Source organism: Chaetodon trifascialis, chromosome 19, assembly GCF_039877785.1.
Source record: "Chaetodon trifascialis isolate fChaTrf1 chromosome 19, fChaTrf1.hap1, whole genome shotgun sequence".
NCBI classification, from domain to species: domain Eukaryota; kingdom Metazoa; phylum Chordata; class Actinopteri; order Chaetodontiformes; family Chaetodontidae; genus Chaetodon; species Chaetodon trifascialis.
In genome coordinates, this window is record NC_092074.1 from 9289619 (window position 1) to 9313898 (window position 24280).

The 24280-nt window shown below is 44.0% G+C and overlaps 1 protein-coding gene across 2 annotated transcripts in view; it reads left to right on the forward strand.

Moving 5' to 3' along the window:
* The window catches only part of plcb1l (phospholipase C beta 1-like), a 103495-nt gene that overhangs the window by 16958 nt on the left and 62257 nt on the right, over window positions 1–24280 (forward strand). For both annotated transcript variants that reach the window (XR_011603344.1, XM_070987296.1), the window contains exon 3: window positions 13723–13791. Coding sequence is in view for 1 of the 2 variants with exons in the window: in XM_070987296.1 (XP_070843397.1) it covers window positions 13723–13791 (69 nt within the window). In the remaining variant the exon portion in view is untranslated. The remainder of the gene's footprint in view (window positions 1–13722; window positions 13792–24280) is intronic.

Below are 24280 nucleotides of genomic sequence, written 5' to 3' on the forward strand. Positions count from 1 at the left end.
TATGGTCCGACTTATAAAATCCCCAAAAAAATGCCATACTGGTGAGCTGACTTTCCCTGTTTTATCGACAATTTCTTCGCTCGCTGCAGCACTCACTTTCTATTTCTCATCTCACTCCTCGCGGAGCATCAACCACGAGACAACGAGATGGCGCAACCGAACTTGATAATGTTACATGATTGGCGTGTCAGCATGTCTCTCACACTGATAAGCGATTACTCCCTACGTTGCTCGGTTACCTGAGAGCGAGGGCCTTTGTTCATGCAACCAACCTCGCTTCGCAACTTCAGGTTTAATTCCGACGAAGGAAAAAAAAAATTATCGAATGTTTTATTGAACGCATTTTTTATTGATATTGATGATGCGTCTATCGCGAGACATATCGCTATCGTTTTATCGCCCAGCCCTGCATGTATGAATATTTTCCAGTGAGAAACATGCTTTTTGTGCCACATAGGTTATTGTTTTGTGAGCTCACAGTGACCTTGATCTTTGACCTCTGACCACCAAATTATAATCAGTTCACCAATGAGCACAAGTGAAAGTTTGTGCTAAATTTGAAGAAGTTCCCTCATGGGGTTCCAGAGATAATGCGTTCACGAGAATAGGACGGACGGCCCGACGGACAGCCTGATTGCATTCCTCTTCCAGCCGCTGCTGCTGCAGCATGAGGCCATAAAAATTGCCAGACAAGGCAATTAAAAACACTGCAGGCTTTTTATTTAATCGGGAAAGGTACGGCTTGTGTTTAATTATCCTTCGTGTTTTTATTTTGCTTTTTTTGCCAGATGATTTGACCCTTGTGGCTTAAAAAAAAAAAGGCAATTTGTGAATGAATGATTTTTTCTCTTACCCCTGATTAACAACACTGTGAACGATTTTGCTTGACTCACCAGAGCATTTCTTAATGACATGATGACTAGGCATTGAGTGCTATGGTGGCTGTCAATAGAATGTGTCGATCAGTGGTGAGCTGTGGTTCCTATATCGCCGTAGGATGACCTCACATTTTATTTGTAGGGGTCAGAAATCAGAGGTTACAGTCGGACACAGCAGTTTATGGATCTCTGGTAACTGTTCCTCTGAGTAAGACAGAGTGCTGTTATCACAGGTCAGAAGGGATTAATGAAATTTCTCAGCCATTGATTTGCTCTATTAGTTTTAATTATGCGAAATCGATTAGAGAGGAAAATTTATAGCTGAGACATTTTAAACGCCGACACTTCCAGTAAACTGACATTTAAAATTTGCGAGGACTGTTTTATGAGTCAACAGATAGACAGACAGACTCTCTTTCTTTTTTCATCCTCCATCCCCTTCCTTCCACTTCAAACGCTCCAAACCCAGCCCAGTTGCCATGACAATCCAATCCATGCAGCTTGTTTTCTGATGCTGCAAAGTACTCAAAAACCCCCCTGCTGCTGTGATTTGACTGCCATCGCTGTACCAGGCCAGGTGGCTGCTTTCCTCAGGGAGCCCTTTCAAATAAAGGCATTCAGCCAAAAGACTTTGAAGTCCCACTGTAGACAAGCTCTCAATGAGAGAACACACTTCCTTCCTGTTTCAGCCCAGGCTTTGGCGGGGAAGCTTAGAGGGAGCACAGCCTCATGTTGCTCATCACTTTTGTTGCAGTGTTAACGCTGCGAAAAATAACGATAATTCACAAGCCAGTCAGTCCGACTCATTTAAGTTTTAAATTTGAGGGACTGGAATGAAATGTTCAAATTGTGGGACCAAATTGGCGTCACTGAAAGCTCGTCAGCCGGTGGCAAAGGACCGGCCTGGACCGATCGTGCTCGACCATTGGTTTAAACATTCACGCTCAAAATCACACCGACTAGTAATTTAGAGTTTCCAGTTCAGATGACTTTTCACTGGGAGAAAATCAGGCGAATGAGCTATCAGAGAATAATCCAAACCTCATATAGAGTGGCTGAGAGCTGAACCCTGGAACTTCTTGCTGTAGTGTGCAAAAGTGCTCAATGCTCAACAACACTGCTGCCCTAGATTAGATAATTAATAATTCTCAGTGAACAGTAGACCTTTCTATGTTATGTACATACAGCATGCTGTGCCTCATTCTTAACTTTTATCTGAGGTTTTCATGTCGAGTTTTGATTCAAAGGCTTGAATACGCTTCTCTGTTGTGGAGCAGTTTAGGTTCCCTTAAATTCGAAGTCTTTGACTGTGCAGCGCAGGTTAAAAGTTCACCCGGTAATGAAGTTCCCCCATTCTGTTTCTCTTCTCTTTCATCTACGCTGTCACTGCGAACTCAAAGATGAGAACTGAAATTAAAAGAATAGTGAAGTCAGAATGGCACGTCTTCAATTATTCCTTTCTCCTCTGGAGAGTGGTGTAAAATCAGCAAAAGGCAAAGTTAGCTTTGATTGCAAACTAACAATCATTCTTTGTTATTTAAGAGAGCCAAGGCGACGTGTTTCTGCTCTTGCACGCCAACATTAGTGAAATGGCTCTTTGTCAACTGCCGACAGTGGGAAGGTTGATGTGCACGATTCAAGAAGTCATTAACAAATAAGACAAAGGAGCAGAATATCCCATTAAGAACAACGATGCTTCAGATAGAACTGATGAGTGGCTGAAGGCGCTTTTCTTTTTGGCATTAATGCTTCAGTCATGAACAGAAGATGTTAGAAATGAGAGAAATGAAATGTTAAGATGAACACAAACGCAGCATGTTGGGCAGACCTCCAGGGAATCAGCGTTATCGAGACGCCTTGCTTTCGTCATGCTACTTTCTTGCCAAGTCCAGAAACTGGAAGGCCTGCATGTTATCAGCGTGTAGATTGTTGAGCGCTCAACAGGATTATCAGTTTCCTGTTCAGGAATGCAGAAAGAGACTTCAAGCGGCCCGCGAGTTTCAGCGCACTCATAAAAAAAAATCACATGATGCAACAGGAAACATGACAGGTTTCACGGCACATTTCATAACTGTCTGTCATGTGTATTCATTACATACACAGATCATTTATTAACCCTGTGAATATATAAAGAGCTGTCATTTGCCCCTCTTCCGCCCTCCTCTGCCTCCCTCTTCCCCTGCCTCTCTAATGTTTCCAGCCGGTTTTTCCATATTCACTGAAAGGCCTCGGTAAATTTTATTTAATTCATTTTGCTGGAGGAATCAGGGCAGTAGATGGCTTACACTCAAGTCCCATTTGCTAATAAGGCAATTACAGACATTTTAGCTTTCGAACAATTTCCAGTCCTTCCTGCACATAAACGAACGGCCAATTGCTCAAATGGGCGACTGGTAAGACGAGGTTTTTAAAACTCCATTTCCAAGGGAAGGATGAAGAACGGTCAGTGGGATAGTAAGTACAGATAATCACTGAGAGCAAAGAGTATGTTTTTTTCCATCAACCGGTCTTGTTAATCATTAACAAGCATGTTAGGAAGGGCTGCATATCTGGTGTTCACTCTCAGGAGCCCTGAATGCCACTTGTCTTGTATTTAGACAGCTCTCTGACACATTTTGCTTTGTGTTATTGCTTTTATGCACACTAATCGTAATAATTACATTAGATTTGATGTTTCAGGGGGTCATAGTTCCCACCAGCCAGGGGTTTCTTGGTTTTTAATGCCACCCTGCTGCTTTTCATTGCAAGATGAATTCCTTTGTACTCTCTTGCGATTGTCCAGCTGCTGTCTCTCCGTCTATGAAAGCTTCTGAACATGTCTTCGACACACACACATACAAACTGAATAAGAGCTTAAAATGAAATCTGTTGTTAAAACCAAACAAAGTGCAAGAAAAGACACTCTCACAACATGCTTTACTGGGGCATTTTGTCCTTTATCACAGTGTTATATGTGTCTTACTTTGCAGACAGGACCTGTCACCTCAATGTTTTTTGACCTGTTAAAAAGATGGTTTTCCACCATGCCATCACTTTGTTGTCCATCCCCGAATTTCCCTCAGACTCCCCCTCTTCCTCTCGCTGTTCCATTTCCACTTGAGCAACTAAGTGTGTCACAAATGTGGGTCACTCGCCTTTCTTTCCCCACTAAACTCAATTCAATTTGGTGGAATGATAAGAAGGTATCAAATTTAAACTGCTTGCAGGTGCTCTGGGGCAAGACAAGAAGTGCAGCAGTCTTCCATACTTAAAATACCAGCTCCTCTCCGAGAGCCTTCCTCGAGAGAGTTACATGACAGGATGGAGAGGAACAACACCACCGTCCATTAGAGGAGAGGAAGAGAGCGACATGGAGAATTAGTTTTCATCAGTACATTAGCGGACGAGCTGAAGCCAGAGTGGCAGTGAAAAGCTTTACGCTGATTTTCCCCACCGTCCCATTGTGCTCTGCTGACGCTCATATTGTCTTTGCATCTGTAGCAGATGCTTTTAAGACCTGTGGAGGAACGCACATAATTCCCTGTGGTTGCTTTGACTTTTGGTTATCCATACTCTGGTGTGATGAGACCAAAGTCAATCTCTTTGGATCTGATGGCATCCAAAACGTGTGGTGTCGCTAGGGGGAGGATGAGAAGTTCATGTCCCTATAGTGAAGTATGGCAGTGGTTATCATGAATTTGGAGATGTGCTTTCAAATTGGGAGAGAAGATGCTTCCCTCTGTGCACACACAGGGTCACCCGACGCTCTTTGACCCTAAACGTTCTTCCAGGGCCACTGCTTCCTTTTTAAGGAAGAACAAGGTGCAGTGACCTAGCATGCATGGGCAATTTTGACAAGCTCAGGTCATCCTCCAAGAGTGGAGCATTTTAGACGGCACAATATTTCATGAACTTGTACGCTCAGTGTACAGAAGGATCAGTGCAGAACTTGATCCTCTTCAAGCCTCTTCCACTGAGACATGTTAGCTGCGTGCTTTTCCTGAATCCGTTAATATTCTGATGACGGTCTGGAGGCTTTGGAGGGCCAGATGCGGCCTGTGGACCACCAGTTGCCATTCCCTGGCTGATTTGTGTGTTGTGTTCTGGATGCAGTGCCGTGCGGTGACGCGGCTTAACTGACCACAGTTTGACTGACAGTGGAAGCAGAGATGTTTGGGTCAGTCAGTTGGCAGTCATCTCCTCTGGGAGATGAAGGCAGCCTGTGCTACTGTGGATCACATTAACAGAGACACTTGCATGAAAAAAGCTGTGTCCCAGCACTGGTAGTTCTTGTTAAATGTTTTGTTCTTATGTCTGGTGGATTTAATTACCTTATTTCACTCTGAATGCCTTCTGTTGCCAACATAAGAAGAGACTCAGGCCTTACCTGAATTCCAATGAACTCAGCCTGCTCCACTCGTTGGGTAGTCAGGGCCAGTCTGCTCCGATCCTCTTCTCTTTCCTCCAGTCGTGCACTGAGCACATTGGTTGCAGTTCATTTAGGTCAGAAAATAGACACAGACAGGAACTAAACAAAATTACTGGGGGGGTGAGCGTTGTTAGTAATTGTCCATTACAGCAGCACGTCACTTTCATGTGTCTGTCTCTCCTCTCCGCACTAGGTAAGCCCTGTTGAGGCTTGGCAACCAATAAAAAAAACTAAAAACAACTGACAACCAATGCAATTCATTTTCTTGCATCGCTTCATTTTTGATAACAATCAGAAACATGAAATTTTGAAAGTTAAAGTATGTATGTGTCAGCCTCTATGTAAGCTGGCCGTCTGGATTTTTAATGGTGGAGCAGCTGCTAACAGCACAGTGTCGTGTAACTTAAGTTTTTTAAATTATAACTTTCACAATGACTGTATTTCCAGTATGTAACAGATTTTACAGGAGATTTGTGACACATTTCTCCGTAAGAGCTGGTTAAAAATAGAATCCTTTACATACATTATAGTGTCATTTTGAAGGCGTACAAGTCGGATAACTGCTGCAGCAGCAATGGCCCCATGTTTTCTTGTGCCTACAACCCAGATTAGTTTGTCATGATATGTTAGTATGAGCATAGTTGCGATACAGAAATGCTAAAGTTCGTTCGATTTTTTTTTTTTTTTTTTGGCACTCACACCAATTGCCTGCTCTCTGTTCTCCCTCATCCTCCTCCCACTGTATTTAGTGTTTATCTGATTTGATCACACTGCTGTACTTGGAGAGAGAGAAGTGTGGAGGGAGGAGGAAGTATAACCAGAGAGTGTTTAAAGAAGGATCGTTGGGAAGAGGCGACCCAGACACAGAAAGGGAGAGCTTTGCCTGCAGAAAGAAGAGAAAAATGCATTTCTGTTCACCGTCCGCTTTGTCCTGACTTCAAAGGGCCCGTGGATTGCACTTCGGAGGTGTCTAAATGAGGTGATGTGAAAGATGAGAGCCAGGGCTGCACTGTATCTGCCACTGGCAGTGATTCTCAAAGGACTTCAGTGGAGAGCCCCGGCTCAAACACACACAGGTGATCACTTTCAGCCCAGTGACTTCGATGCAGAGATGTGGTGTGGGTGAATGTACCTTTCAGCCATGGCTTGAATGCCAAGAATTTAATTTGTAACATCACCTGCAAAGACACAATGAGTACATTTCCAGAAAGAAGATCTTGCAGAGATACCCAGAGGAAACAGTGTTTTTCTAATTGGATATAGCTTGTTAGCTTATAGGTGTATGTACTTCAGTGTTTGTGTCTTGTCTGGCCTTTAATGACCTTATTTCATCCTTTCTGGGGATTTTGCGCGTGTCTTTACGTGTTCTCATGCATTCCTGCATGTGTGCAAGTCTGTGTGTGTCACCAGGCCTCAGAAAGGATGTCAGATGTTCCACAGCAGCAGGTAAGAGCCGTCCACAGTGTGCCTGAAGGAAGCCACACAGATAGAGGAGCAGACTTAAACGGTGTGACGGAGCGAGGAAAGAAGACAGAGGAAGGGATGGGAGGTGGTATGTTAGCATATGTGTGTGTGTGTGTGTGTGTGTGTTGGTGGGGGATCAGACAAGATGTGACCTGTCATCCATCGACACGAGAACTGCTGTCAAGATGCAAGAAGACGGGAGGGAAGCATGGAGGGAGCGGGGACGAGGAGGGACGGAGGAGGCAGATATCCAGGGAGAGGAGAGGTGAGACAGAGAGGCACATGTCCAAGACAGCAGAGACAGAGATGGACAAGAGAGGACAGAGTAAGCAAACCGGGGGGGGGGGGGCAAGTAAATCCACCCAGAAGCATAACAAAGGCAGAGTGAGAGAGAACAGCAGAGGATGATGGACAGATGAGGAAAGCGGCTCTGCTTTTTCTGTCATCCCACTCGGTTCTGCTATCTATCAGAGAGGAGCACACTCCCTCCAGTATCACTCACTGCACTCCATCCGTCACTGTGCGGGCGAGTGTGTGTCTGCGCGCGTGACCAAGATTTGATTGGTCTAGCACCCCCCCCAAGGAATATGGTGACCAGCGCGAGCTAAAGAGCCCGTCACATCATCGCTCTCAGCCGTCGAGTGTTGACTGAGCACAGAAGACGCTGCGGATTGATGATAGAGAGGAGCTGGAGTTTGCGTGTGTGTATGCACAAGTGTGTGTGTTTCTGCTTATAGAGTTGGGTTTGTGTGTATCACCTGACGTGTGTGCAAGCACAAATGCGCGCGCTGATGTATAGAACAAAGCTTCCTGCAGCCTTTATCTCAGCATTGGTTGTTTTGCGGAGCGTGTCGGCTGCTGATAGCCGCTATCAGCCACAGCCATGCTGCTCCGTCGCCCAGCCTCAGTGTTTTTCTTCCCACCTAGCCATTCCCCCCTCACTCCCTCCTTGCCACCTTTCCTTCTTTCTTCCCTCATTCCCTCTGACCCCTAATCCCTGTGTCTGCTCCCCATTTGTCTGACTACGCTCCCAATTCAACCCGATCGCCAAGGTCACATATTCACAACTTAACTCATATTTATGTGACTCAGCTCTGCATCTTGCCTGCTCCTTGACAATGGTGATATAGTGGTATTGTAGTAGCTGCAAATCCAGCAAGATAAATCCTCATTGTACTTCTAGACCTGCGTGGTGAATAAACTTCTTTGGAGTGTAATCCTGATTCTGACGTGACAGATAAATTAAAGATCCCTTGAGATGTGAGTAAATCCTACACCCTGAAAGAGAATCTGTCCACAATCTCTCCAGCGTACTACTCAGTACATTAGCTACTATGGCGTTGGAGGAAGTCTGTACCTGCACTTTAAATTCCCGCATTAAGTCCGTCAAAACTTGGCTCAGCAATCCATGTTGTAATTGGTGTTTAAGAGGATAGACATGGCAACCAGCAACCAGTGCAATTTTACAGTAAAGTCATGAGACATGACTTCAAGGTTGCAACAGGGGAAGGTATATATTTAGTGATTAAGGGACCAATATAAGGAGTATTTACAGTATTCACTATGCAGGGTGACAGGCTGCACATGGACGATGCCTTTAGCTTGACAGCATTGGTTCAAAACACAAAAGAGCTAAATAATCGCTCTGGATATCCAAAAAGGGTTGCACCAAAACTAAGGAATGAATTCCATAATTCTGCAGAATCTACTATAGTAATAGGAGTGGATACATGAACAGCCCACTCAGCTGCACATAGAAATTACTTTTATGACTTACACTCGAAGGCTTATGCGAGTTTAGAGTCGATATTACAGATCTAGATTCCTTTTGTAAAAGCCATTCAGTTGGAGGGAGAATACGCAGCTGCAGTGGAGTAAATGCTCTTTCAGTTCATTTCATTCACACCGTAAAGGGAATTGTCCTTTGTTGGTCGCTTGTGATCGAGCGTTGATTTGTTTGAAGATTTTATTTCAGTTTTTTGATGATACAGAGGGAGAAAACTGGGGGGGGGGGGGCTAGAGACATGGAGCAGTGTGGATGGATGAAAAACAGAGTGAATTAGTGGCTCAGTTTAAATAGGCCCTCAGGCTGCCTTGCGGCAATGCCAGACTCTTCAATTTGGCTCAAGGCCTTTGTCGCATGCCGTACCTCATTTCTCTCGCACTTTTGCTGTCACTCTCTATTTCATACTGCCTAATAAAACATTTAATCCACAGAAAGTATTTAAAACGGAATATGGCCTCCTGTGCTCTGGACACATGCATACGTGCTGAAATGAGTATGCATTTTCCTCCTACACAGATGCTCTCTCCTCTTTAGTCTGACTGTTCACAGCTCTCTCTCCATGTCTGTCTCTGTCTCTCTCTCTCTCAATCTCTCTTTAGTCAGCCACTTCAGGTGAGGAGGTTTTTTGACTGTGGAGCTGTTAGAGTCGCTCTATAGGAACCCCAGAGTGGAACAGCAGAGTGGATGTGACTCTCCACCAAGTTCAAGCACAGCTCTCCATGCACCATTTTCCCTTGTAACAGTACATGTTTCCTGGCATCCGAGTGTCGCTGGAGGGCCACTTTCAGGGAGAGGCACAACACCTGTGTGGTTTTAGTGTGTTTTGTTCCACATAAGTATTAGCTCTGGTTGTGATTAGGGAATCACATCCGTGCCCCGAATCCTATGACCCTAAGTTAGTGGGCTCTTGAATGCTCTTATGCATAGAGAATGCAGCAGTGTCATTTGTTGTGCAATAGTCTCATGTAGCTTTGCACGACATAAAATCCCAAATTTTTCATCTACTTCATCTTTTTGTCAAGTTTTACATTGAGTATCCTGCCCCATAATGTCAGTGAATTAACCACTGTATGACTCATTCTTAAGAGGCAGACAAAGGGGAGGATTTGGCATCTCAGCGCCGTTTATTTGGCAGGAAACCCAAAGTACGTCAGTGACTGCAACAGCCAGTGTACCACAGAGCCTGCCTATTAAGTACATTTACATACGGCGGCAACAGACACACATACCGACATGGCACGCAGCAGAGGGGATTTTCCTGTAACAACAAAACCAGCTGAGCAGGTGTTGCAGTGTGAAGTGTGGAGAAAATGTTAAGTCTGGCTTTGTGAGATGGCACAAAAAGCAACATGAAAAAACTGTTTCCCGCATCCAACCTACTACTACAGTTATTTAACACTTAAACAAGGCTTAATGTTGATACATATATTAAATATGCCAGCAGTGGTCCACCGGGTGGGGCTATGATAGATGCTACTAGCTTAATTAGCCACAGAACGTGCTAAATTCAACAGGCTAACCGGCCAAATAAACAGTAAGTAATGCAACATAAAAATGACGGTATTGCTAAATCCATGTTTGCAGTTGTATCAATTCATTTTTGAGCTTTACTCTAAAGTACAAAACAGCAAACCTCTATTGTGCATGAGCTGAGGCCCTCCCAAAGCTCCCAAAGAGTCCTGGGATGCATAATGAGCTAATTTGGTCTATGAGGTGGCATGAAGGAGAAGGGGCCTCCCTGACATGTTATACCAGTATAGTCTGTCTTTGTGTAGCCTGTCAGCAGTCATGTAAGCAAACCACATCTGACTGGCCAGCAACCTGATATGGACATGCAGGGTTGTTGATGAAAAATGACACAATGGAACTAACCATTAAATGGTTGTTAGTAGATTAATGATCTGTTTAATCTCTTTTGTTTTGCTTTCTCGCTATTCAAATAAATAAAACTATTGTACTGTTGAACATTACTATTACTGCTATTACAGAGCACTCCTTGAAATCCTGTCCTTCCCGAATGAAAGCATGAATGTGCTGGCCCCGGTACTATAGACAGAACAGCCTTGTCTCAAACATCTCACCCTTCATTGGCTCTGTGTGTATTCACCTCTCCCTCCTTCCTGTCCTCACTTTCTTCGCTCCTTGTCTCCGTTGCTCAGCAGAGGCCCCCGAGCCCTGTGGAGTGCACATCCATTTTGAACCCCAGGGCTGTCAAGCCCGCTGTTGGTAAATGAGCAAGCTAACCTGTGGCTTTCAGTCTCCCCACTTGCATTTATCCTTTTCTCCATCTCCACCACCCATTCCACATTTCCGTAACACTCTCCCCCTTTTTTTCTCACACCGGCAACAGAACTCTCAGAAAAACCAACCAACCTGGCCAGAAACTGCAAGCCCTGTTGTAGATACTCTGTAAAGACTGTTTTATTCAAAGCACCTTGTAACGGATTTTTCCCAGATAGCCTCAAGTCAAATTTTGTGTATCACATTTCATACACTGGTGAACTCAGTGTTCTCTTTGAATTAAAGGGTAACAAAGAGCGCTCTAATACGAGAGCAGTGCATATACATTAGATGTAATTAGTGCATGAAGCAGATGCACTTTTGACTCCCAGATAAATGATAGATTTCCTGCAAAGTTTCACGCAAACACCCCGCTCCTTTCTTGCCACTTGGAAAGGGAATGGGTTTAATTTCAAGAGGAAGGCAGCATGTTGCAGATGTTGCCTGAACAGGGGCTCGACATTAGAGATAGACACAGAAAACAAAGCCCAGGGCCAGCGCATGTTAAACATGTTCATTAATTTCTGTAGTTTCTCTCCTGCTGGCCCCGCTTGCTTCCCGGACGTGCCGTGGATCTCAATAGGCTTTGGATCCCTGCTTGCTGTTTTGATGCCCTGAGAGAGGGAGAGGAAATGAAGAGATAAAGAACATATGTCATAGGAAATAAAGGAGAGAAGTTATGGCTGGCCTGCTAGACAGAAGGAAAGTATGTTAATGAGCTAACTCTGCAGTGTCTGCAATTATAAGTCCAAGTCAACATTAATAAAATGTCATTGGCATTAACTTTTATTTACATCTGCACAATGAGTAAGCCTCTGCACACTGTAGAAAGTGCTGACACGGCTCTTTGGGTGTTGCGGTAATGCCTGCACATCTCAGTTGCCAACTGCGGGAGCAGCTTATCACCCATACAGACAGTTTGCTTTACCTTGAATCCGTCTACAGGTTAACACTTAACCAATGACGCTAGACCAGTTTGAACTGTGTTAACTGTGCGTGGCTAGAGGGCACAAAAAAGGACCCCATCACCGAGCAGCTTCCTGAAGCCCCGCTGTTCCACGAGGCCCTCATGCAGAGCTCCAGCTCTCTAAAGAGACTTCAAAGGAAGGCATTTGCAGACCTGATGTAGGCGTTAACCTTTGACTCAGAGGCTCTCTCTGTGCAAACAGAGACAGTCTAATTGATGCTACGCACTGCAGAAAAGGAATAACTTGTCCTTGTGGATCACAGCCATAGAATAGAGTGCTTTAATTTCCGCTTCTGATTTGGAGACAGACACTAGCTGCACATCTGCTGTAGCAAAGTGGCCCCAATTTTTTAAGACCTACAGTTAAAAAATAGTTTGCATCTACTAACACTTCTGTATATGGCTTCAAAAAGTGCTGATTTGAATGAAATAATGAATAAAGTAAGTACATTATAGGTGACAAAAACAGCATTAAAACAAGTAGCATACGTTAAATTGTTTTTTATAAATTTAAAAAAAAGTATTTGGGGACCACTCAGGTAGGTATGGATTTGTAGATAAGGAGGAGGAGGAGGAATGGCTGGGTGCAATTTTCTACAAACCTCATGGCCTTGAGATGGTCAGATACCGGCATCTCGGCTCCAGATTGAGTCAAGCCCCTGTCGCTCCTTGTCTCCCCAGATAATGCTGAGTGGACACACAGTTCACTCTGGTTAATTTTCCACCTCATGTCCTGGCTCCCTCTCAGAGAGATGGAGAGAGCGATAATCCAGACCGATAAAGGCATGCAGCGACTGAAGGGAGGTAGCAGGGGCCCTCTGTATGAATGTGTATTTACTGCTAACCACATTACCGGCCGTTTAAAGGACAATAGGCTCGCTAATAAGCATGAAATATTTGATTGACGGATTGGTGGACACAGGAATAGCAGACAGATGAGTTGACATATCTGTGACCTGTGTCCACTTACAGGTGGACACTGAAATTGTAATCTACATCGTAAGAAGGTTTCCCCATGCATATTTCTTCATGATGTCTATGCTTAAGCGCTCTTATTAGCAGCCATGACAGCATGTCTGGCATTGTTTTCACCTTGTGAGTCTGTGTGTGTGCATCACAATGGTATGATGTGAAATATTGGAGCTGTAAGATGGAACTAGAAGCCCTGATGTAGCTTCCCACGCCGCCGTATCAATAATGAATCAACAGTGGAGCCGAGGTTTCCGTTCACTTGAAATACCGTTCGAGGGAGCTGTGCTTCATTTTTTTGGTTCAGTCATAATGTTGATATTCATGCTGATTTCAAGGCTGTCTTCATAACGGTGCCATGTTGCGTCTCTTTGCCAGTTGACTGCCACTCACAGAGCTGACTCCAGCCAAGCTGTGGCAAGCAGAACAGTGCGAATGTGTGCAGTCTTTTGCATCCAGCCAGTTGATTTTTCCTTGCCAGCCAGTGGTGTTTTGCAACTGAGGATACTGTCTGTCATGAAACACAGCCTGCGCCGTGTTTTTTTTTTTTTTGTCTGTTTGTTTGTTTCTGGCATGGCACACCATGATTTTATGAGGAAATTCTCCACAACCTATTTTTTGTGCCAGTGAGGTGCTTCATTTGTCCTAATTTTGTGCACAACACTACAAGGACGCTTTAGCGGGGCAATGTGTCGTTAAGGTTGCATCTATCTGCACTGAATGACTCCCACATGGCATCGAGTATTGAGGCTAATGTGTGCCCCTAAACGCTCACAGTTGTTCACGCACAAACACACAAGCCGTTGAGCCACAGGTGGAAGCTTCGGAAATTGAACTGTTTCCCTTCGCCTTGGATCCCAAACAGCACCCATGGGCATAGAATGTATTTGTGTCCTAAACTGTGTTTGAAGCCTTTGAATTTTCACTGGGTTGGCATTGATACTGATTAAGCCGTGCTTTTTCTCTACAGGATACAGACCTGCTGGACATAGCGTACATAAAAGATGCCAGAAATGGAAAGTGCACCAAAACACCAAAGGTAAGCCAAACTAATCTGACTTTGCTTGCCCAGCCCAGATGGTTGGATATATATAGGAGCATTTCCATTTTTACAACATGCTTCCAGGGCCATACTAAATTAATGAACACTTCTATCATGCTAACCTCTGCAATGGTTGGAACTGTCCCTCCTTGGTGTGGCGATGTCACATTGCAGTGATGATGATGCTACTCGCAGCTGGTTTTCCAAACTTGGGTCCGTCGGTCTTCCAAGTGCAGTTGTCCTTGTAGGTCATCTAATTCAGCATTTTTCAAGCTAATGGTTCTTGAGATTTGCCTTTTTCCTCACTGTGAGCGCCACAAACTAACTTAGGCACACTGGCTTTCCTTTCACTTCAACAAAGAAATAATCATTTGTCCGTTTCTCTTGGAAAGCGCAACATTCCACATCTGCTTTTCTTTTCTCGACAGTCTCCGCGATGCATGTCATCATGACACATAACCGCTTCGTGTGTGTTGTGCTCAGGGACCACCCGGAAGCCTGGTCTGGTCTACTGTTTTATGTTATTTTCTTTTATGGCAGAAAAAAATTGCTTTCTAGAGAATTTTTTTATTTTAGTATTCATGAATTGGCTGACAGGCTGAATCAAACGGTCTCATGGGCCGCCTACGGCCTAGAGGCCGGATGCTCCACACCCCCGGTCTATGCAATATCACCTATTGAATAAGGAACAATAGTTTTGGTATTGTTCCTGTTTTTGTCGGTTGAGGCTCTGGGAACACGATGAGCAATGCACTGAAAGGACAGAGGAGGGCATTTTTTGGGCGGTGATATGCTTTGTAAATGTTTGTGTTTATTTTTTGCACAGACATGAAAGTCGTGAGTGGGTGTGAGCCTAACCATGACTCAGACACCGTCTGCATCCATCCAGCCAAGAACTTTTCTGTGGATAGGACTGAAAATGGTTCAGGTGGTTGTACTGATTGACAGCTTACCAACAGTACATGCAGACATGGGTGTAGCTGTTTGCATGGGAGATGTAATTGTCTCCTTATATGATCTTTAGAACTTCATATTTTGCACTGAAGTGACTTTTGATTGATATTTGTGTGCAGCTGTCACTTTATGGACGCTGTTGCACAATTCATCTGCACATATTTAGTCTAGTGTTAGGCAGTGACGTGAAGTTAAAAGCGAGGAAGCGAGATCAAATAAGGCTCAGCGTTGACAAACATGATTTGAATTCCAGCCTCACAGGAACAGTGCATGCATGGTTTCCCAGCAAAGCGTGCAAGTCCAGGGTATTCAAATTGTAATTTCACAGCTAATTTAAATGCTGTTGATTGTGAGTGACGAGAGAAGAATTTGTAGACACATTTTTGAAAATCTGGCGCACAGTAACTGTCAAGGAATTTGGCTCACTCTGGCGTGATTATAAAGCCAAATTCAGTTCTCGCTGTTAATTTCCCACTTACCAGCCGATATGTAGAACAATAACCTGCATTATCATCCACTTTCTTAATATATATCCCTTACATTGTGACTCAGTTTCATGTATCTTTTGGGTCTAGTCAGTCTTGTGATGAGCTGTTGTTTCATAGCAGTGGAAGTCTTCATCGTTTTGACTCAGTGCAGCAGGAGAAGCGAGTGGGGGTCGTGCACTGCTGCTCTGTCTGGGGAGTGAGTAATGACGGAATGAGTACAATAACACAGAGAGGATTCATGCATTTCTAAACAGCTTACAGAGTGATGCTACCCAGGGAGGAAACATGACCACGTGACAGGTAAGATGGTCGAAGCATTGGAAATCCATTACTGCGAGATGGAGCGGTGATGCACCCTGGGCACTGTAATGGGAGCACCAGTGAGACATGGTGTCTGAAGAGTTGATGAGATGGGGGGGGGGGGGGGGGGGAAGGAAAGCAGAGAGGGGAGAGGGAAAAAGCATGGGGATTTTATTTTATATAAGGTCTTCTGGAGGCGAGAGGAAAGATGAGAGCAAAGGCGGAAGGACATAGAGATGATGTGAGGTCAAAGGAAGATGTCAGGCAAGAAGCACAGATAATACCAGACAGCGGTTGCTGTGAGTGAACGGCGCTTTTCATGGCTTGCTTCTCAAGCATTTCTTCTTCACGCCTCTTAAGGATCTTGTCAGAATTGTTGGAGATATTGCAAGGATGTCTGCGCTGAACTTCTACTTGAAAGAAATGCATAAACGCTGCAAGATTTTTTTTTTTCCAGTCAGACACAAAGCTAGCTGAAAATGATGGTGTTGGTTGAAAGTCACAATAAATTCATTTATGTTATGGTGGGACTGAGTACCATCCAGCATATGTGGTTAAAAATACACTGTAATGCCTGTCAAAGGACTTGAATCATCCTTGAAATTCATGAAAGTGGTCAATACATTACTGGTCCGTCTGCTCTCACTCAAGAGCTCCCTTAGCAGCATACATCCATTCATGCAAATTGCAGGAAACCATAACACTTACCGAGATGAGACGAGATGTTGTACTCGTGGTGACATGTCTGCAGAAAGCTTCAGAAGTGCCTTCATTGTGCTACTTGAGAGTCCTGCGTCGAATATTGTCAAACTCAGATACAATCACTCTCAACAGACTGGCTCGAAATGGGCTCCAGATGGAGAGGCTGGTCTGGCTCACCTCCTCTCTGCTCTCGTTTTCTACTAGAGCTGAGCTCAAGTTTCTTCATATTGTCTTTGAGCAGCGTTGGAATTTCTGTCTGAACGTCACCACGATTTGGAACATGCTGCTGTGTTTGTCAGCCTGTCGCTCTGTGCGGGCGGCTTGTCTGGCCTCTGATGAACTTCTGCCCTCCTGCCCACGGACTCCAGCTACTCAGCTGTGATTCATACGTTTTCATTATGAAGACACACACACACACACACACACACACACACACACACACACACACACACACACACACACACACACACACACACACACATACACACAAAGAAAAATATATCTGATAGAGAGGAGCGCTCACTATCATTTGTACCTTGCATACACTTACAACTATAGAGACAAATCCCACACGGGAGCCCAGGCGGACTTGTGCTGACTAGAATAACAAAGCAGGACAGTGGCGGTGTCCTTTGTTCCACCATGCTCAGGATGATGATGCTAATTAGCATGTGTCTACCACATCATCATTCAGACTGATTAGATTGGCTGCTCGTCAGAATGACAAGAGGTAACCTTTCGTTTGATGGGTGGCTCCAGAAATAAAGCGCACACCCTTAGGTCTGGTGAGCAAAGCTCAGCTCTAATAATTATCCACTCCATGTACCCACAAATAGCTGGAGGACACGGAGAGCCGAACATGAAGCTAACAAAGCATCTCTAAATCTGCATGCTTTTTTTTTTCTAGCTATCATGGTGTATTGCAACTGTCATGGCAAGGAGGAAGTGGGTGTCTGATGTTTCATGGATGTGGGACTTCCATTGATATTTGGTTGCCACCTCAATACCATCTTTTATTTATTTATTCAAGCCTATTTCTAACTGAATAAAACCTCGATGGACCTTATCCAAACTCACTTCCCTGGATGCAGAAAAAAGGCATTATTTACCTGCCTTTTCATATGTTTGTTTGAAAAACATATGTGCTTTGCAGTTGGGGAAAATGAGAATTGTAGATAAAATCAGAGGACTTGGCCCAGGCTGGTATAGGTTCATGCTTTTAAATAAGTTTCTTGTTTTACACATGTTAAAGCCCCTGGTCAGGCCCCGCTGTTCCAAACCATCCATTCATATTGTCTCTTTATTGAATCAGCAGATTAGCTTGTTCCTGCACAGCATGTTCCCTCTCCTCTGCACCAGCCGAACGGCTAAAGCCAATCACATCTGTGACCTCTTGTGTGCACTTTGCCATATAACCAACATCTACAATACTGTGTTCATATACTGCTTCGCTCTGCCCCCTCGTACACTTTGAGGGCATATTGTGCAGCCGTCCCTCTGCTTTCTGGAAGTGTCCTTCTGACTGAATTGTTCTTTCTTAGCAGAACTGGCAAGAAGAAAATGTAATCAGCATCTCACCATGCTTCTTACAGTAGGTGTCTGACAGACAAAATTACATGCTTTCTCTCCATCACTTCGACGACTGAACAGATACTGCATCTGTCTGTGAAGTGTCCTACTTGGGCTCCTGTGTAATTCAGGTTTGTAATACACATTTTGAAACCTTGATGATTTAGCTATACCTGTATGGAGGTAAGACATCAAGGACAGGGGGTGTTACGCTATGGGAGGGCAGAATGTGCGGACAGAATGTGGTCTGATCATTCAGATATCCTTATCGTACCCCAGCTGAAGTCTGCCATGTGCTGGGCTTATTTCGCTGCGTGTGTTAAACAAGCCGCAGGGATCATGTAACATCCCATGATACACACATGATCAGACTGAGGCACTGCTCACTGAGTGTCTGTATCGACTCTCACACGCAGGCAGAGGAGTGGAGGTTTGTGCTAAAATAAAAGGATCACCATGAAATAATCACAATCACCTGAGAAGGAAGGATAGTTTACAAAGGTGGTCCGTCTGGACCGATGCAGCCACTGTTATCAGCAGAGAAACACATGGAAATCACTTAAAAGCCCAAAATAAAGCTGAAAACAACCATAATCATGCTGTTAAAGCATGCAGTTAAAATACCAAAGGGATGATGTGGCTAATTTTAAAAGATGGGCATTTAAAAAAAACAAAACAAGGTTTCTCTTTTGGCTCTCTTTGCTCCATGTCTTGATAGTGAATAGACACAGGGATGAATGGACTGAGATCGGCAGCAGAATCAAGGCTCCGATGCTCATTTCCTCCAGAGCTATTTGTTCCTTCAGACTTTTATTGTGAGATGAGAGGAAGTGGCCGCCAGCTCTGTTACAGTCTGAGCTCGCAGCAGAGCGGACTGCTGCTAAATGCAGAGCAGCTTGTGTGTCCCCAGCAGTGTAACAGGATCTGGGAGAGGCCAGCAGACCATTATCACCACCGCTCAGTCTGGCCAACAAAGTCGGCTAAAGCTCCATCTCCCACAGCAGTTAGCGCTAAACAGCTCCTCCGAGTACACAGCAAGCGACTGCAGGGTTCAGATCTGCCCTTATCCTGCATATTCAAAGCAGCTGTGTTATGAGAGTTTTTTAAGGCAGTGATTACACACTGTAGTTTAATATTCTTGCAGGGAATATGAAACAGGGAACACAAGTCCTGGCATTTGTTCTTGGAGATGTGGAGCGATGCCTTACCAAATCCTTTTTCTTTCTTTCTCATTTTCTCTACCAAAACTCACTACACAACAGACGCTTAATATTATAACACTAAAGCTTGAACAAATATGGAAAGGAATGAATATTAAGATGTTCTTTTCTGTAAATACAAAGTGACACTTTTGTGAACCTCCCCTCCACACTGTGTTTTCTGATGCTCTGGCTCTTGCAGCAGCAGTGTTTATTTCCATCAGCTGTGCAGCCTGGTGCGTATCGATGAAGGACGGGGTCACAGTATGTGCTCCACCTGCAGCAATCACAACCCTTCAAAGCTATTGATGTGAGAGTGGACAAGGCCTCGTGTCTGACCCCGGACACGGCTACACATGATAAATTGAACAGCTGAGAAAGCATGCAAACATTAGTTCAGTGACACTGTATAGTGTGCTCGGTAAACTGTGAGCTGTAACCTGCACTGTATACTGTCAATAGAAGTGCCTCCAGCAAGATATACGACCCCTGATGACATGTGAAGCTGGACAGAACAGTCGCTTTCTTTCTGGTTTGCATTTCAGCCGCAGGGGAGATTCCCTAGACGCAGCAATAGTTTGAACTTAAGTTTAAAATCACCAAATAAGAGCTGTGATCAGTATTCAAGTGCATCCGACTACGTCTGCTGGTGGTGGCATATTGTACATTGTGATGCCCAACATTTATAGCAAGTTCACTTGAGCCGTGCGTATGTGGAGTGTGATGATATCCGTGCTGTGTAGAGGTGTTATTTTCAACATGTTTCAATGATGCAATGATGCGTGCATGAGCCTGGGCTGCAGACAGTGACATATATCCAAACAATCATCTCACCCACATCCCAGAGAGACCAATCACAATTCAAACCCTGGTCTCACCTGCTGCACAGCAACGCGCTCTCCTGTAGTCAAAGAGAAATAATAGTTGATCCCCGCTTACAGGCTGATATGCAGGGATCAGTGCTAACCTATGAGATTTAGTCAGATGGATGTTGGCAGTACACCCTGCTCTCACTGATAGACTGTAGATTAGTGTCACATGACAGTGTGTTGAAATAGCGGACTTGAAACCATTAGTGTTTTGCAGCGTATTCATGATCAAATTCATAAGAATGACAATTTTGCAAAGGAGCTCTGATGGTTGGAGTAATGAGCAGCTGAATGTAAAGGGAAACTTTAAGAGGACAATCAATGATAATGAGTCTCTAAGAAGGCTTTTGTTAGATAGACTGACAGAGAGAGAGTGTGTGTGCTCAAGAGACAGAGTAAGAAATAGAGAGATTGGAAGTATAAAGTGTAACTGGTTTTGGTGATAACACAGAGATGAAACTTGCTTAATGGTTGATTGATTGGAAGTGTTGGTCAGACATTTTATAGACCAAATGATAAATAATCATAAATTAATTGCCCATTCACCTCGAACGCTTATCTTGGTATTATTACTCAGAATCTAGAGAAATGGAACTCAAAGCTGTGAGGGGCCAGCGTTTTTTTTTTTTGTTTTTTTTTTTAACACTTTGTCTGTACGTCATGCTAATGAATAGAAGAAGAAGAAGAAATGCCTTTATTAGTCACAATCACACACACGACATGTGGAGTTAGGGGGGGAAACTGCACACGCCATGCATTTGTGAGGGCTGCCAGCCGACCGGCGCCCGGGGACCAGTTCCTTGTGGTCAGCATTGGTCAGGTGGTGATCTTCTTGCGTGTTTTTAGTGGGGGTATTTTTATGGAGGACACCCCAGGTGAGCACGGGGAGAACATGCAAACTCCACACATAAAGGCCCCTTTCCTCAAGCAGCAGACACTGAAGGCATGGTGGAGGACACGCCACCAGCGCCCACAGCGGGGTTCGAACCGGGACCTTCTAGCTGTGAGGCGACAGTGTTACCACCTGTGCCACCGTGCCACCAATAAGGGTGGGTATCCTCTGAGAGCTTGCCTAAAATGTCTGAAATTAAACATAAATTTGTAAAACTTTGAATTAAAGTAAAGCTGATTACAGATCTGACCTGACATCGGTGCCAGCTTTCAGTAATTTGCAGTCGGACTGGAGCTAATAATTGTTTTCATTACTGAGTAATCTGCCCATATTTATCTCAATTAGTTGCTGGTTGTGTATTAATTATTAAAAATATAATTATCACAGAGTTCAAAGAGCTTTCGAAAAGGTTTTTCATTTTTTTGCTATGTTGCTACAAGAAATGACTTTGATGAATGACCGTGGAAGAGAAAGGAGCTCTGTCAGAATGCTCATACAGCACAATTATTGAATGGGGGGGGGCAGGGTTTGTTTGTGTTGAGTGTGAATGAAAGTGTGGTGTGTCCTTCCTCCCCAGCAGGCTCTGCTCAGACATTTTAAGTGCACAGAGGCATGAACCTGTCTGTCAGTGACACAGTCTGGAGAGAGAACTCCTCTTAAGTCCAATTTTAGACATGATCCACACACGCGTACACACAAGCACAAGCACACACCCACCATGGCAGTTTGTGGTATGGTGGTCCCCTAACTAAACATGCCATCACTCTGTCCGAGCATACACCATCCCCTCCCATGTTGGACTCCCTCTTCTACGCCAGTCCGACCCTCTCAATAAGACAGTCAATTCAGTCAATATGTCAATGCCAATATGTGAAAAAGAGATTGGATACCAACAGCGTTGCTCCTCACTGCTGTTTTCATCAAGGGGCTTTGACTCAGGGCAAATGGCAGCTGGGAGTAAGAGGTGATTAAAGTAAATGGGAATATGGACTCATCGATTTTTATAATATAAAGTGCAGCCCCATTTGTCATCAGTCGAAGACAAGCAATTGATCACCGTCACGCATCGATGTAGCAGCAGCAGCAGGGAATGAGAAAGGGTCAGGGTAAAGAAAACGTAGCAAAGAAAAGGTTAGCATAATGGACCCTGATGGGTTTGGGCTTGATTCCTCAGTCAATTACTTAGGTGATCCACGCACACAGATGAATTCCCCCGGTGTGAAGCAGGCCATCTCATTACCGCTCTCAGAGAAATCGAATGTGATGCTCTCCCTCTCTCTCTCTTTGGACTACCTCAGAAGCTGTCTCCTGTTCCCAGCTAACATGAGACCGAGCTGCGGGGCCAGAATAAATGGGGAAAAAGAATGACTGAACAGATGAAACAGAGACCGCAATGATGAACAGAGTGGCCTGTGTCAGCGCTGAGGGAGAGTTACCCAAGTGGGTCCAGAGATGACTATCTTGGTGAAAAAGCCAGAAGGAGCACAATGGTGCACCTGTGCAGGTAAAGCCTCAGCTGGAATGTCTCAAACAAGAGATTTCTATTCTCAATTTGTCTATATTCTTAGTTTCTTTGCGTTATTTTAGCTCGACTGTGCAAAGAACGACAGAGAGAACAAGGGATGTGAGTTTGGTTGTCTGCTTTATGGATCGGCTTAAACAGATAAGACTCATTTTTCAGCCTAAGCTTCGCAAACAAGCCATAACATCCAATAATATAAGACATTCACAGTGTTGTATTTGTGTCTCAGTTTTCCCTGTTATTGAATTTAGCGAAGTCATCTCTGCGAGCTGCAGTTTGTATCAGAGAAATTCAAACAAACAAGACTATTGGTTAGATGCAATCAAAAGTCTCATCAATATACGAAAGCAAGTCACGCACACAGTAACAGCAGGAGGAGACAAAAAAAAAAGCAGCAGATGCATGACAAATCGGTTCCATAATGTGATGTAAAATAACCCAGAGCCATCTAAAAAGTGACAACAAAAAAAAAGCTAATGAAATAAAAATGACATCACGACGGAGCAACCGGCTGCTTCAGTGTCCTGGATTTCTAAAATGACTGAAAATGATCAATGTGGAAACAGAGAAATAGCTGAAATGTGGGCTTGTGATGACCCCTTTCCTTTAGTCACTGTGCTGGTGTCAGTCTATTCCAGTGGAACTTGGCACACGCCTCCAAGTCACTTGATGCCCGCAGTGAAATCAGATGTGACATTTTGTTAACCCTGCAAAGGTCGTCCCAGTGGAAGTGGAGCTGATCAAATAAAAACCAGTCGAGCCGAGAGCGGAGCTGCTGCCAGCAGAAAGTCAGCATTTTAGTTGTTGAGGAAAAATTGATGTTAACACAGACACCCATTTATCTTTCATTTTAGTTGCTGCACACAGGGGAAAGTCAGTCCACACTTACTGTCCGGGTAGATAGATGTAGCCTACCCCCACATCCCTGTCAGATGACCTCAAGTACCCTTTCATCAACACCACGCGTCATACTCCATGTGTTCATTTTAAATTATTTCTAAGATGAAACACTACAAAAGTGGGTGTTGTTATTGTAGAAAATAATAAATAAAATTCGTACATTTGGATTTCAGTTTTTCATATTACTTGAGCTACTCCACCGTCCTTCCATGCTTGGCGACTACTAAAGTCACTTGATTGGGAATCACTGTTGCAGAGTGTAGCAGCCACAAATCCCAACAGTAACTCGTTAAGCCTGCTGCTGACAGGTGACTAACTGTACAATCAGTGGCTCATAGCTGTCCCACTATCGATTGATCTCGGTCTCCATTTAGCTGTTCTTCCATGTGGGATAATTAGGGGGCCAGTGTCAATATATTAAACCAGCAGCTCTTTTCCAACCATCAGGTGCAGATCTCAATCATTACTCTGCATGCTGATGTTTGGCTATATTGGGGAGACTGACCTTGCACCTTACTGTGTTCACAGCCATTCGTAACGTTAGACTCTGAAGAGTGGTTTGTTGATTTAAATGGAATCTCAATTGAGAAAGCAAACTGGAATTAATATAGTGATATCAGTGTGTATATATATATATATATATATATATAGTGTAGCAAACCTGCAGTGACACAGTTAGTCATGTTTTATTGTGTTATGCATTATCGAGTTCTGTGCTGTCCGACTGTCTGTGAACGTGTTCAATAGGGTTGGTTGAGAGAGCGAGGGGGTGGGTGTGTGCCCTGTGTACAGGTTGATGGATGCGGAGATACGAGGCGGAAGGAGAGTGCGGAGTTAATTACAGACTGTTGTTGCAGATGTTGTTCTTTTGGCGTAGTTGTGGCCGACAACAACTGTTTCCTATTAAAGAAAAGCTTTGTATCCAACGCTCTTGTTTTTGCATAGTGCTGTCAATCGATTAAAATATTTAATCGCGATTAATCGCATAAATGTCATAGTTAACTCGCGATTAATCGCAAATTAATCGTACATTTTTATTTATTCTAAATGTTCCATTAATTATCATTTTAATACTGTTATCAACATGGAAA